General features: G+C 42.9%; 1 protein-coding gene across 1 annotated transcript in view; it reads right to left on the reverse strand.

Annotated features, from left to right (window-relative positions):
- Positions 1–16,636, reverse strand: part of LOC131934758 (uncharacterized) — a 131,569-nt gene that overhangs the window by 27,984 nt on the left and 86,949 nt on the right. The window contains exons 2-10 of the mRNA XM_059290872.1: positions 13,957–14,171; positions 9,550–9,714; positions 7,643–7,900; positions 6,708–6,985; positions 5,300–5,436; positions 4,723–4,874; positions 3,990–4,245; positions 2,660–2,836; positions 2,012–2,158 (exon numbers count right to left, since the gene is read on the reverse strand). Coding sequence (XP_059146855.1) covers positions 2,012–2,158; positions 2,660–2,836; positions 3,990–4,245; positions 4,723–4,874; positions 5,300–5,436; positions 6,708–6,985; positions 7,643–7,900; positions 9,550–9,714; positions 13,957–14,171 — 1,785 coding nt within the window. The remainder of the gene's footprint in view (positions 1–2,011; positions 2,159–2,659; positions 2,837–3,989; positions 4,246–4,722; positions 4,875–5,299; positions 5,437–6,707; positions 6,986–7,642; positions 7,901–9,549; positions 9,715–13,956; positions 14,172–16,636) is intronic.

The raw sequence follows: 16,636 nt of genomic DNA on the forward strand, positions 1-16,636 counted from the left end.
TTTGACTATGAATAGACATTCTCTTTGTGATAGGGGAGTAGATGACAATTGTAAAAGTTGGATTGGAAAAGGTAAATGAATGTGAAGAAATAAAAATTAGTTAAAATTAAGATTTTGATGTGAAGAAAGAATTAAATGTAGAGATAGGCTTTCAGGTGAAGTAAGAATCGTCTGTAAAGCAAATAAATATTTCAGTGTAAAGAAAAATTTGCGCGTGTTGTAAGAATCGTCTGTAAAGCAAATAAATACTTCAGTGTAAAGAAAAATTTGCAAGTAATGCAAATTTTTCTTTACACTGAAGAATCGGCTAAAAATAGAGAATAAGCTGTAAATAAATTCACGAAAATAAAGAAAAAAAATGATGTGAAAATGGATGCAAAAATATGAAAAGAAAAAAAAAACCTAATCGAATGTAAACAAAGAAGCGCTCTCGAGGTGAGGAAGTGATCAGATTAGAAGAATCAATTTTTGTCACAAGATAAACAGATCGATGGGATACAGCGAAACCTGATGTTGGGATAGATATTTGATCTAAGCACCCTGAGATCTGTTTGAGAACCTCTCTCTGATCGCTGGTCGCGTTAGCTCGCAGCAAGAAATGAAGGTCAGTACATCGTGTTGGGAGAACTCATGTGTGTTGGGAGGACAGGACACATTGTGTTGGGAGGACACATTGTGTTGGGAGGACAGGACACATTGTGTTGGGAGGACACATTGTGTTGGGAGGACAGGACACATTGTGTTGGGAGGACACATTGTGTTGGGAGGACAGGACACATTGTGTTGGGAGGACACATTGTGTTGGGAGGACACATGTGTGTTGGGAGGACAGGACACATGTGTGTTGGGAGGACACATTGTGTTGGGAGGACACATGTGTGTTGGGAGGACAGGACACATGTGTTGGGAGGACAGGACACATGTGTGTTGGGAGGACAGGACACATGTGTGTTGGGAGGACAGGACACATTGTGTTGGGAGGACACATTGTGTTGGGAGGACACATGTGTGTTGGGAGGACAGGACACATGTGTGTTGGGAGGACAGGACACATTGTGTTGGGAGGACACATTGTGTTGGGAGGACAGGACACATGTGTGTTGGGAGGACAGGACACATTGTGTTGGGAGGACACATTGTGTTGGGAGGACACATTGTGTTGGGAGGACAGGACACATTGTGTTGGGAGGACACATTGTGTTGGGAGGACACATGTGTGTTGAGAGGACAGGACACATGTGTGTTGGGAGGACAGGACACATTGTGTTGGGAGGACACATTGTGTTGGGAGGACACATGTGTGTTGGGAGGACAGGACACATGTGTGTTGGGAGGACAGGACACATTGTGTTGGGAGGACACATTGTGTTGGGAGGACAGGACACATGTGTGTTGGGAGGACAGGACACATTGTGTTGGGAGGACACATTGTGTTGGGAGGACACATTGTGTTGGGAGGACAGGACACATTGTGTTGGGAGGACACATTGTGTTGGGAGGACACATTGTGTTGGGAGGACAGGACACATCTGTGTTGGGAGGACAGGACACATTGTGTTGGGAGGACACATGTGTGTTGGGAGGACAGGACACATTGTGTTGGGAGGACACATTGTGTTGGGAGGACAGGACACATGTGTGTTGGGAGGACAGGACACATTGTGTTGGGAGGACACATTGTGTTGGGAGGACAGGACACATGTGTGTTGGGAGGACAGGACACATTGTGTTGGGAGGACACATTGTGTTGGGAGGACAGGACACATGTGTGTTGGGAGGACAGGACACATTGTGTTGGGAGGACACATTGTGTTGGGAGGACAGGACACATTGTGTTGGGAGGATAGGAAACAATCTTGTAGCCCCACAATCAAAAGTCCAAAGATGGATGGAAGCCTCATCTAGCTCAGACAAATTTACATTTAGAACCAGTCACTGCCGGTCATTTTTCGTTTTTAACCGGAAGTCAGCCGTCCCCGAACGGCTATTACTGGCGGCTTAAAGTACTCACATCCGGGTCGTTGAAGCTTTTCACGGCGCTGACCGCTGATTGGCCAGCGAGATAAGCTGCCAGGTTGGCCGTGTAGCTGGTCATGATGAAGATGGCCAAACCGGCCCACACGTTTTGGATGACCTTCCCTGGCCAACTTTTCGGCGCCTTTGGAAGGAGAAAATAAATTACATTTATAAATTACATTTATAACACCTATATACACACAAACGAAATAAAAGTGTAAACTTCGCTGTAACATTATACATACAGGAAAAGACCATACGAAAAGTGTTAAAATACATTACTATACATTCAGGATAAAAATGTAAACCTACATTTATTAATAGGCAATGCAGAAAAGAACAGTATTAAAATACAATCATGACTGTAGGCCTACATTCAGAATAGTTTTTAAAAAATACACATAACAATACCTACACCAAGGAAAGAACCGTTATACAGTACATAGCTATACATACAGGCAAGAACTGTGTAAAACACATTACTTTGTAGGCCTAAGTACAGGAAAGAGTAGTCTAAACTATAGACTAATCTGTGTAAAACACATTACTATGTACATACAGGAAAGGATAGTCTAAAATACATTACAGAGCACACAGAAGATATATAAATGTAAAAATATGTCCAGATGTCGTCTATTCTGACCTTGATGTTAATGGTGTGGCCGGTCAAGAGCACCATGACCATCAGCAGCCCCGACCCCAGGCCGTAGTTCTTGGTCCGCTTCCTACCCTTGGGGTTGAGGCCGAAGGGACTGTGCCACTCCAGGAAGGCGGTGGCTATGCCGGCCACGATAGAGCTCAGGAAGATGCACAGCCAGACCTGAAATACGAGGCTTGGATGTGAGAGACGCTGCGTCATAGACTCCACTGTAGAGGAGTCAGCTGTTTATAACCAATGCATTAAGTAATGCCTGGGAATTATTTGTCATTGGTGTCAATGTTATACAAATCAGAATACTCTTATAGAACTCGCTACGTAAAATATACAAATATTTGCCAAATATACGTTGAGGTACGTAAAAAAATCAGTAATGAACAAATAATGAGTAGACAATGTAAAAAACAACAATTTTTTCCTTGTAAAATGCACAACTTTAACTGACCTGACCACATAAACTGAAATGACCCCCCCCCATTATCTATCATGATCCCATTTAATGACCTGATCCAATTGACTGACCTGACCCCATTGACTGACCTGACCCCATTGACTGACCTGACCCCATTGACCGACCTGACCCCATTGACTGACCTGACCCCATTGTCCGACCTGACCCCATTGACCGACCTGACCCCATTGACCGACCTGACCCCATTGACCGACCTGACCCCATTGACCGACCTGACCCCATTGACCGACCTGACCCCATTGACTGACCTGACCCCATTGACCCTTGACCCCAATTGACCGACCTGACCCTATTGACCGACCTGACCCCATTGACCGACCTGACCCCATTGACCGACCTGACCCCATTGACTGACCTCATTGTCCGACCTGACCCCATTGACCTACCTGACCCAATTGACCGACCTGACCCCATTGACCGACCTGACCCCATTGACCGACCTGACCCCATTGACCGACCTGACCCCATTGACCGACCTGACCCCATTGACCGACCTGACCCCATTGACCGACCTGACCCCATTGACCCTTGACCCCAATTGACCGACCTGACCCTATTGACTGACCTGAACCCATTGACTGACCTGAACCCATTGACTGACCTTACCACACCCCACTGACCGACCTGACCCCATTGACCGACCTGACCCCATTGACCCTTGACCCCATTGACCGACCTGACCCTATTGACTGACCTGAACCCATTGACTGACCTTACCACACCCCACTGACCGACCTGACCCCATTGACCAACCTGACCCCATTGACCGACCTGACCCCATTGACCAACCTGACCCCATTGACTGACCTGACCCCATTGACCGACCTGACCCCATTGACTGACCTGACCAGAGAAAGGACTCATGAAGGCCCAGATGGACACGTAGTGGCCCTCCTCTGCTGTGACCATCAGGAACTGGTTCTGGAAGAACGGCTCCGTGAAGTCGATGACGGACGAGCGCTCGGACGTGGCGCTGAAGGCTCCGGCAATGATATCTGCCGTGCCGTGCATGACGTCACCCACCATGCCCGTCCAGTTGACGTTATTCTTGCTCACGTTGGTGCCGTAGTCCGTGTCGTTGACAAAGTAAATGATGTACCTGTTGGTCAATACAAAGTAAATGTTGTACCTGTCGGTCAAATAAATGAAGTATCTGTCAGTGTCAGTCAATACAAAGTAAATGATGTACCTGCCAGTCAAGTAAATGATGAAAAATATATTTTGCAAGCAACAACCAACCAGCCCTTGAAGTTGATCAACCAACACTACTTTCAATGTAACAGCCAAACATCAACTTTGACACACCCAACCCTCTTCTGATATTCACCTACACCACCCCATAACGTACCAACAAACTTTCTGGCGTAAACCATCCAACCCTACTTGACAACCAGTAGCCAACCCCGCCTAAAGCTGACCCACCTTAAGTTCACACCCTGCCTACCTAAAGTTCACATCCGGCCTACCTAAAGTTCACATCCGGCCTACCTAAAGTTCACATCCGGCCTACCTAAAGTTCACATGCGGCCTACCTGAAGTTCACATCCGGCCTACCTAAAGTTCACATCCTGCCTACCTGAAGTTCAAGTCCCGCGCCAGGGCAGTCAGTATGTCCAGGGTCAGCCCCTTGCAGCAGTGGATGGTGTACTGGTCGTTGACCAGACGCATCTCGTTTGTCTGGAAGTCATCCACGGCGTAGGTCAGCATGACCTGGGACATGTTCTTTAGCTGTGGATGTCAGCGTGGATACAATGAGACGCAATATGTGAGAACAAGATAAAGCATCCACTAAATAGTGAGATTTGGTATTTCTGTTGTAACAGTGTCAAGTTCCAAAAAAAAAACAACAACAAAAAACAACCCGGGTGAGCTTATGTGTGTTTGTGTGTGTGTGTGTGTGTGTGTGTGTGTGTGTGTGTGTGTGTGTGTGTGTGTGTGACTGTGTATATGCTTGTGTATGAATTTGTGTATGTGTGTGTATGTGAGTGTGTTTGTGTGTGTACATGAGTAGGTGAGTGTACATGTCGTAAATATGTACGTGCCATTTGTATAACTGAGTGTGTGTGAGCGTGCATGCGTGTATTTATGTACATGTATGAGTGTATGCGTGTGTAAATATGTAAGCACACAATACAAATACACCATCACGGCACCTGTAGACACGGAACATCCACGAAACAATCCTCTTTCCTTGCAACACGGTTTGAGATGCTGACAAACGGCTCGGCCTGTCTCGTGACTACACGGTATGTCTTGACCGTGTTGGATGATGGACCATAAATATTGTGACCTAAAGATGGTAGAATATGGACCATAAATATTGTGACCTAAAGATGGTAGAATATGGACCATAAATATTGTGACCTTAAGATGGTAGAATATGGACCATAAATATTGTGACCTAAAGATGGTAGAATATGGACCATAAATATTGTGACCTAAAGATGGTAAAATATGGACCATAAATATTGTGACCTAAAGATGGTAGAATATGGACCATAAATATTGTGACCTTAAGATGGTAGAATATGGACCATAAATATTGTGACCTAAAGATGGTAGAATATGGACCATAAATATTGTGACCTAAAGATGGTAGAATAGGGACCATAAATATTGTGACCTTAAGATGGTAGAATATGGACCATAAATATTGTGGCCTAAAGATGGTAGAATATGGACCATAAATATTGTGACCTAAAGATGGTAGAATATGGACCATAAATATTGTGACCTTAAGGTGGTAGAATATGGACCATAAATATTGTGACCTAAAGATGGCAGAATATGGACCATAAATATTGTGACCCAAAGTGGTATAACATGGACCATAAATATTGTGACCTAAAGATGGTAGGAACATAGACCATAAATATTGTGACCTAAATATGGTAGAGATGGACCATAAATATTGTGACCTAAAGATGGTAGAATAGGGACCATAAATATTGTGACCTAAAGATGGTAGAGATGGACCATAAATATTGTGACCTAAAGATGGTAGAACATAGACCATAAATATTGTGACCTAAAGATGGTAGAGATGGACCATAAATATTGTGACCTAAAGGTGATAGAACAGGGACCGTAAATATTGTGACCTAAAGATGGTAGAATATGGACCAAAAATATTGTGACCTAAAATGGTATAACATAGACCATAAATATTCTGACCTAAATATTGTAGAATATGGACCATAAATATTGTGACCTAAAGATGGTAGAGATGGACCATAAATATTGTGACATAAACATGGCAGAGATGGACCACAAATATCCTAACCTAAAGATAACAAATTTGGACGATAAAAACTGGGACCTTATGATATTAGAGATGGACGATGGATATTGTGACATAGAAATGATAGAATATGGATCATTCTTCCTTAGAATGAGGTGTATTTACTTCAATACCGAAAAATATTCTGGTTGCAACAACTTTTCTACAGTGTTACCTGGCAATATAATCGACCACCGAGTTCTATAAAACTGTCGAACTAACTGGCAATACAATTGGACACCATTATAAACCATAAGATACAAAACACCGTGGACACTTACCTGGCCAGAGTACGGTCCTTAAGTCCCGCCGACCGCTGACCGTGATGTAACCAACCTTGGCCCATATCCTGGTCCTACCGCCATTGTTGACGGTGTTGAGCAGGTAGAAGGCGGGGCCCTGGAAGTAGTCTGCCCCTTCTACAGATTGCTCGTGTGTGTCTCCCTTGAAATAATCGCTGTCCAGAGCAGAGTTATCGGACATGCTGTTCACATCATCCCCATCGAGTGTATCGTCTACTGAAGTATTGTCGCTGTCAACGATGTAGTTTCTGAGGCATCTAGTACAAAAATATAATAGATTTTAGAATGTCGGTTTTGGTGATAAGCTTTCTGAGAAATTTTGAACAAAATATTGTGAATTTAAAAAAAGTATAATCAAGAATATTATTGTACACATAATTGCTAAACAGTTCTAGAAATGAAAATTCTGATATTGGACAAAACTGTAAATCAAATGTTTAGCTGAAACTTTTGTGTGTATGTGTAATAAAATGTAACACATTCGTTGTTTTCTTCTAAAAACACTACAAAACAATTAGTGATTAAACACAATTAATTCAGCTTAAATCACAGTAAAAGCATTTTCAATTTTGAAATACAGTGTGTTTATTGTGTCTGTTGTTAAAATGCGACGCACTGAAAGACGTAATTGAATTCAGTTATACGTCTAAAAACTGGTACATTATTCTGATCTATAATAAGAAACACTACAAAATCTGCATCTTTTTAATACTACATCAAACTGTTTTCACTGAAGCTCCAACTATAGAAAAGCCTGCAGTTTGGGGTAAACTATTTTAAATCAGTCACTTTTTTGTTTTTTAATTAAATCACTCTTTTATCTTAAATGAACCTTTTACCTTGAATCAGCCACCTACCTTAAAATCGACCACCTACCATAAAATCGACCACCTACCTTAAAATCGACCACCTACCTTTTAAACCCTGCAGGAAAGTCCGACACGTTCCTGAACTCTGTATAGAAAACTTTAGAGTTATTTCCCTTGACCAGGGTCTTCAGATCGTAAGGCACGGAGAAGTTGCTGCCCCTGTCGTCGTCACGGAGATAACAGGAAGTGGCCGTGATGACGTAGTCGAGCGCCTTGACCATCAGCTTGGGGATGCCGCCCAGCCAGAAGCTGTCGATAGCCAGGAGACCCTCGGGCAGTTGTTGGATGATGTCTTGGTCACGGCTGAAAGAGTGGGCGTGACGCGTGTCAGTCAAGTCACGTGGTTGGTGTGTGAACTGTGACGTCACGTGGTTGGTGTGTGAACTGTGATGTCACGTGGTTGGTGTGTGAATAGTGACGTCACGTGGTTGGTGTGTGAATAGTGACGTCACGTGGTTGGTGTGTGAACTGTGACGTCACGTGGTTGGTGTGTGAACTGTCAATATGTGACGTCACATGGTTGGTGTGTGAATAGTGACGTCACATGGTTGGTGTGTGAACTGTGACGTCACGTGGTTGGTGTGTGAACTGTCAATATGTGACGTCACATGGTTGGTGTGTGAATAGTGACGTCACGTGGTTGGTGTGTGAACTGTCAATATGTGACGTCACGTAGGAGATGTAACTGTCAGTTTTGTGGGGGTCACCGGGTGTGTGTGTAAAATATCAACAATGTGTCGTTCCGTCACATTTTTCTGACTTAACAAAACCTATACATGTAGAGCGAAAAATTATGTGCGATTGTACGTGTATGAGGGGGAGGGGTGAATGCGATAAACATTATTTTGTAATCGATCATTAATATGCACATGTATCAGTTATGAAATATGGATGTGACGTTCAATCCTGACAACACACATATTTGATTGACCAAGATGGCCAATATGTTCTATCATAACATGGCCAATATGTTCTATCATAACATGGCCAATATGTTCTATCATAACATGGCCAATATGTTCTATCATAACATGGCCAATATGTTCTATCATGAGATGGCCAATATGTTTTATCACCAATCCCTCAAAAAGACAACATCAAACCTTTAAATGACTACCAAGAAATAGGACTACTAGTTGTCATCTGTGTATATCACTTTCTCACTTTTGCTACCGAAACTATTTTCAAATCCTCCCCCCCCCCCACAGTTTTCCTGACACCTTACTCCTTCCCTCACCCCCAACCCACGTTCTGTGAAGCCTTTCTTCCCTTACCTTACCTTTCCTGCCCACATCCCTGCCACCACCTCTGCCCCCATCACTGCCCCCCCCCCCCCCGCCACATCACATCTAATTATACACTTAGAGCTGAAAATCACAGAAAGCTGTGGCGATGCCATTTCTCGAATGTAGATCTCGGACAAAAAAATAACACCAGACATCACTGAGATGAGCCGTCAATATGGGCCGCATATAATGGAGCCTTCAATGTGGGCAACATTTTTTTCTAAGCCGCATATGAGGACCACATATCGGCCACATTGAAAGAACGTAAAGAACGTTTTAGAGCTGCGTGATAGGAATATCAATTGTATGCAGGTATTGAGAAGGAATCAAGTAGCAAGCACTTACCAACACACCAAACGACCGAACAACCAACCTACCCACCCACCCACCCACCAACCACTGAACCACCCACCCATCCACCCACCAGTTAACTTACCCAACCACTCACCAACCACCCACCTACCTGAAAGCCAGCTCACTAAGAAACCAGGCATGCCCTGTATTGTACAGGTGTGTGGACAACCCACCCAATAACCAACCCACCGACTCACCCTGCCAATCATCCTCCAACCCACAACCCACCAACCTACCCACCCACCCACCCACCCACCCACCCACCCACCCACCCACCCACCCACCCACCCACCCACCAGCCAACCCACCCACCTGAAAGCCAGCTCACTAAGAAACCAGGCATGCCCCGTGTTGTACAGGTGTGTAGACAAGGCCGCGGTGACCACACGAACCATCAGACGGGGCGTGCAGTGAAGGGCGATAATCTTCCAGCCAGTGTCGGACAAGTTGGTCAGTTTCTGCAGGAGTAGCTCTCTCCTGAAACATAATTACTGGAGTAATCAGCTTAATAGGTGCTAACATCAGTCAAGGCAATTTATCTCATCTTTATAAAAATTATTGCCATAACTTTATTTATTTTGACAAGTAAATACACTTCAATACATGTTAAACGTGAGTGAAATAAATTAAAAAAATGGTTGCGGAGGCCAAAAAATTGTTCTGGCAATGAACGTCCTAGACTTGAAGGCAAGCGCAGGCTAAAAATAGTTTTGTGAGCATAACCCACAGCAAGACAGATATCTTAACTCCATGACGAGCTTCCCTCATCAACCACCACCTCCCTCCCCTGTCCCTCTCATTCCCACCCCCCAGGTAAGAAAACCCTAGTGAAGCCTCCAACACCCCAGACGTCACGTGGTATATTACATCAGATCGTCTGCTCCACATTCAGTTGCAGTAAAGTATTTCAGAGTTTTCCCGCCTTTCAGCGTTGGTCGTATTAAATTCACGCCCCAAATGACCTCCCTCTCCACCCCCTTAAACTTCGCCCGCCCCCTAAACAATTCTCCAAATGTAAATGAGTAATACCCCACTTCCCTCAACACTTCTAAATCATCCTAACCCTAACGAAACCACGTGGTTAACTCCGTCCGTTTTCAAGCACGGCCTAAACCTAACCAAGCAAGGTCGTGCTGGGGAATCCACAAACTCCTTTAAACCTCATCCCATTGGCTGACTCGCTCAATGGTTTCATTTCCGATGTAAGGACTGACTTGATTGGATGAAAGTATTCATGCCGGCCTCATCGATTGATAAAAGGTTTTGTAGGAGATGTTTGAGGAGGTCGCTTTAAAAAGTGCACTGCTGGGGGTTAATTCAATCAACCCGTATCACGTGACTGTCTCAGGCTTCACGGGTGTACGTCGAGCAGGGGTGAGTAATGCACGTTTCCGCTACCGTAGCAGGTGGAGTAGAGTTATTCATGTTTTAGAGCTAATTGGTCACGCACCTTTCGGCAAACAATGTAGGTAGAGTAGAGTAGAGCCAGTGTGTTGGTTTTTCTTTTTAACTCGGTTTAAATGGCATTTGTGACCATATGAAAGCCAATTCCAGTTTTGTGTATTTGGTCAAGTGCATTAAAAACTTTGAAGGAACACGGTATCTTAAACAAGTTAATCATCCCCATCCCTCAATTGATATTTTCCCTCTTTCCTACCGTATGCCACCGTATTATAAAGATTCCACTTTAGGCCTAGCGACCCATTTATTTGGAAAATAAAGTGGAGTTCATATATATTTTTTTAGCTCGGCAACACTATGCCCAGCCATTTTAAGTTTGCTTTAAGTATGTCAGGTAGCCTACCCATCAGAGCTGGTTGGACTAATGAATGTCTACAGTCTCAAGTCCGAAACGAGATTCGAACTCGAGACCTCCGGGCTAGCAGCCAAAAGCTCTACCATCCTACCACCCCGTCCCTATGCTACCGTGTTGTAACGTATGCTGTCATGTAACGATCTATGTAAACAACGCTAATCAGGTGAGCTAAATACATTGAATTATATTTTCATTGGTTTTGTGGGATGGCGTGGTCGAGCAGTAGAGCATTTGATTGCTAACCCGAAGGTGTTAGGTTCCCGAGCTCGAGAACCCTTCGTGTCTCTGAGTCCACCCAGCTCTAGCGGGTACCTGACTGGAATCGGGGAAAGACAGCTGGGCATTGTGTTGACCTCTCAACCATGTTTGGAAAGTCTGAACCAAAGGAACCGTTGATGCCTACTTCACTTACTCTATGTATTTCGAGATCTGGTAGCAAATTCTAAATTTATTTTAATATTAGAGGGTGAAGTATAATTTAAAAAAAAATTAAGTGTCGCTTGTATTTTTTTTTTTAAATAATTAGAATACGTTAATTACAATTTGACGTCATGTGCCTAGTGGCACTCAGATTTTGGACTCAAGGGACCTAATCCAGCATTAGGGGTCGGTAAAGCTCATGGTTGCTAAACCGAAAAGTCTCGAGTTCGAACCCTCGGGCAGATGAGGTTCGTTAGCTGGGGACAGCCACTCTTCTAGGAGAGACAACTCAAAAATCAAACAACTGCTGCCTTGTAGTTTGTTCTTGGTTGGACAAAGGCTATGGAGGCAAATCCAAAAAGAAAAGTCGGCTGAAATCGGATTCAGTGGCCTTAATGGCGCATAACCAGTTGACACGTATCCTTGTGATGGGGGCGTGGTCGAGTGGTCGCCAAAAAGCTCATGGTTGATAACTTCGAAAAAGTCTCGAGTTCAAACTCTCTGGCAGATAAGGCTCTATCCCTTCCAACACTAAAATTAAGAACGAAGAAGAAGAAAAACCCAGCATTGTTGTAACTAGAGCTGCCAATATTTACAGGAGAAAATATTTATTAAACAATAGAAAAACGAAATCTTGAACCCACACGTAAACAATTTGTGAGGTGAAAAAGAGGGGAAAATAAAGAGAAAACTAGCCCTTGAAATCCAGCAAAGTCTAGAGTTTTAAAATTGCGAGAATCAACCCAAAAAAAACAGAAAAGAAAAACTGAAATATTTTCACCTTTGTGTTGACTTAATCAAGCAGTTGAAATGATTATTTTTCAGCCAGTGTAATCAGCCGTTAGCGCCAGTTTTTAAATAGCAGACGACACGACAGACGACTTGGAAAAAAAAGCGTGGGGCCGGCTGTCTTTGAAACAAAAATACTTGGATCGGATGGGAAATTGTTTATTTTTTTTGTTTCGATGTTCTTGGCATGAAGACGGAATAACAGATCGTTGCCTGGGGATCTCGTTAAAAATAATTTACATGGAATTTTTTTTTACATCGAAACATGCATGTGTGACGTCACCGATCGTTGTGTAGGGATCGATTTGTTTACGATCACGGCTGGGATGAAGAGTAAATAACAGTTTTATCGTGTTTACAAATCTATAGGAGGATTTTTAAAAGGCTGGGGCTGTTGCGATTTGAAACAAAGCGGGTGTTTGTTGCATTGCGACAGAGCTAGGCCTAAGCATTTACCTCATAAAACATGTTGCAGTAAGACAAGCTTCGAGCTAAAACTGTTTGGAGATCAGCGCTAAGCACCTAACCTTTGTTATACTAAAGCTAACTCCGAGCTTAAAGTTCATGGAGCTAAGAGCTAAAGACCTACAATATAGTGTCTAGCCCCGAGTCTTGCTCCGAACTGAATTGTTCATAGAGCTAAGAGCTAAAGACCCCTATATTAGAGTTAATTGCCAGCTCATAGCATATGTCTTGTGTCATTAAATTAGTGTCTGGTTCTAAGAACTAAAGGACTACCCTTTATTAGAGTAAGTTTAGCTCCGAGCTAAAACTGCCATGGAGATAGCGCTAAAACCTAACCTTTGTTACTGTATATCTAGTTAGTCTAGCTCCGAGCTAAAAGTCCCTGGAGCTAAGAGCTAAAGACCCATCCTCTATTAGAATCCAGTTGATGTCTAGAGCTAAGAGCTAAGGACTTACCCCATGTTAAAGAGTCTAGCTCCGACCTAAAAGTCCCTAGAGCTAAGAGCTAAAGACCTATTCTATGTTAGAGTTCAGGTGATGTCTAGATCTAAGAGCTAAAGACCTACCCTATGTTAGAGTCCAGTTGATGTCTAGAGCTAAGAGCTAAAGACCTATCCCATGTTAGTCTAACTCCGAGCTAAAAGTCCATGGAGCTAAGAGCTAAAGACCTACCCTATATTAGAGTCCAGTTGATGTCTAGAGCTAAGAGCTAAAGACCTACCCTATGTTAGAGTCTAGTGCCAGCACGTAGAAGATGTCCTGTGTCCTGAAGTTGATGTCTAGAGCTAAGAGCTAAAGACCTACCCCATGTTAGTCTAGCTCCGAGCTAAAAGTCCATGGAGCTAAGAGCTAAAGACCCACCCTATGTTAGAGTCTAGTGCCAGCACGTAGAAGATGTCCTGTGTCCTGAAGTTGATGTCTAGAGCTAAGAGCTAAAGACCTACCCCATGTTAGTCTAGCTCCGAACTAAAAGTCCATAAGAGTTAAGTTGATGTCTAGAGCTAAAGACCTACCCTATGTTAGAGTCCAGTTGATGTCTAGAGCTAAGAGCTAAAGACCTACCCTATGTTAGAGTCCAGTTGATGTCTACATCTAAGAGCTAAAGACCTACCCCATGTTAGTCTAGCTCCGAACTAAAAGTCCATAAGAGTTAAGTTGATGTCTAGAGTTAAAGACCTACCCTATGTTAGAGTCCATTTGATGACTAGAGCTAAGAGCTAAAGACCTACCCTATGTTAGAGTCTAGTGCCAGCACGTAGAAGATGTCCTGTGTCCTGAAGTTGATGGCGTTCCTCACGCCGTGTAGGAAGCCGTCTGCCATCCGATTGTTCTCTACGATCATCACCGTCTGCTTGATGTTGAACTGTCCAATGATCTTGGTCAGCGCCTTCCCCTGAGCCTCAGGGGTGGGGTTCAGCTGGACGAACGTCCCGCCCTGGACAATCTGAAATAAATAAAAGGGTTGATGTTTTTTTTTTATAACGGGGTAGGGGAGATTTTTTTTATGTTTTGTTTATAGAAAAAGGTCATGATAAAGGTTTGATGTTCTTTCACAAAGTGGTGCTCTATTGCCTATGTATTATTAATATTTATTTTATTATATTAACACATTTTATTATTATAACACAATATTTGTCACTCTAACATAAAGAATACTCTATAGACCTAGCTATCCATTGGGCAGATGAAGTAGAGTTCATATATTTCTTGACCTAGGCATTTTAAGAGAAGGTGTGGTCATCACTTTGCCCAGCCGCCTTTACTTTCACTAACGTGAGTTAAGTACCCATCAGAGCTGAGTGGACAGGGACGCTTACTGACTTGGACCATGATTCAAACTCGAGACTTTCGTGCTCGAAGCCTAGCGCTCTAAACAGTTAGACAACGCTGTCCCACATTAACCTTACATGAACATATTACAATTTTTTTTTTAAATGTTGTGTCTAATGTTAATTTCTATAACGTGAACTAAAGCAAAAGTGATGTGGTGAAAGTACAAATTTAGATCATTTAAAAATTGTGTTTTATAGTTGGGTGAGGTTTGAGTAGATTGTGACAGGAGAAAAGACATAACTGGATGCTGGTAATGGAACAAGAATCCCCAAACAGTAGTAGCCAGAGATATTTTAGTCTGAGGAACTCAGTCAAGCCGTACGAGACAGAGGCGTAGCGACCCATTCCGGCACCCGGGGAAGACTATCAATTTTGTGCCCCCCTCCCATTTATATTATAGTAATTCATGTTGATAAATTGCCCCCTTCCCTCCCCTATTCGAAAAGGTTGGTGTCGCTTTTTAATAGTCACTACCCTAAAACAGCTTTTATTTTGGTACCATTTATTTGATGTAGACAACAGTGCAATCAGCGTGTTAAGTCTTGGAGAGGTTTATTTTCTGAGCGTTGACCGTGTCTATTTGAATACTTCAGCTTTTAGTTGTTTTTTTTACACCTTTTGGCGGCCGCCACACCCACCCCTCCCCCTAGGTATGCCACTGATAAGAGTTACTACCTTCCCTAATCTATTCAAAGCACTGATTACAGAAAAGTCACGTGCCTTACAGCGTATACGTAGCATAGACTGAAAAAAATCAAATAGAACAGAAACAGATGCAGTACAGGTGGAGTAGAGTTCACGTGATTGATTATTTACTCCAGGATTTTGTTGGTAGTTTATCCTGCGAAAGATTGGGTACAGGGATTTGGATTAAAAGATTAGATTATACCAACATTCCTTTCAATGGAGCTTGACTCTATTTCCAGGACATTTTTATTTTTCAGTTTATTTTTATTCACAGACCAGCCCTTACAGTGTAATCACAGACTGTAGGATTAGACCAGCCCTTACAGTGTAATCGTGTAATCACAGACAGTAGGATTAGACCAGCCCTCACAGACTGTAGGATTAGACCAGCCCTTACAGACTGTAGGATTAGACCAGCCCTTACAGACTGTAGGATTAGACCAGCCCTTACAGTGTAATCACAGACTGTAGGATTAGACCAGCCCTTACAGTGTAATCACAGACTGTAGGATTAGACCAACCCTTACAGTGTAATCACAGACTGTAGGATTAGACCAGCCCTTACAGTGTAATCACAGACTGTAGGATTACACCAGCCCTTACAGTGTAATCACATACTGTAGGATTAGACCGGCCCTTGACTCCTTACATCTGTAGGATTAGACCAACCCTTGACTCCTTACATCTGTGTTTGTCTGCCGGCGCCTGTGTCTCAGCAGACGTGATGTGGGATTAAACACGTGACGACCGGAAAGGCCGGAAACTCACGGCAAATTGACTGTCACTAGCCGGTATGGACTGCGTGGACAGTCAAGCGAGCTCTAGTGGATTATACCCTGTTGTTGTCGTGGGGGACGGGGGGGGGGGATGGGGACGAGACGGGACGGAGGGGGGGCGGGCATATGGAGGTGGATGTGTGAACAACAAATTTGTTTGAATAACGTTGGACTTTAAGAAATAGATCGGCTATCGGTGGTAAACATCTACAATGTGATCGTAGGCCTCCACAGTAACAACAAGTCAGAACAAATTAAACACAAAAAAAAAACCCCTCTAGAATTATAAGCTGTTAATTGCATAGAAAATATGAAAATAAAACTAATTTCCTTTCTTGAATAAAAACACTGGTCGCTTGTGAAATCTCCTACACATTTTGGCGACTAGTGCTTTTATTAAAGAAAGCAAATTATATATATATATATATATATATATATATATATATATATATATATATATATATATATATATATATATATATATATATATATATATAATATCGTATATCGACCAAATTATTCCTTAATTAATGTGTGTTAGAGTCTTGATTTTAAAAAAAAAATGTCAGTGCTATCAAAAATTAAAAATATAAAATCAAACGTGTTGCACTAA

This window comes from Physella acuta, unplaced genomic scaffold (assembly GCF_028476545.2).
Source record: "Physella acuta isolate Inbredline_101_S28 unplaced genomic scaffold, ASM2847654v3 ptg000117l, whole genome shotgun sequence".
Taxonomy (NCBI): domain Eukaryota; kingdom Metazoa; phylum Mollusca; class Gastropoda; family Physidae; genus Physella; species Physella acuta.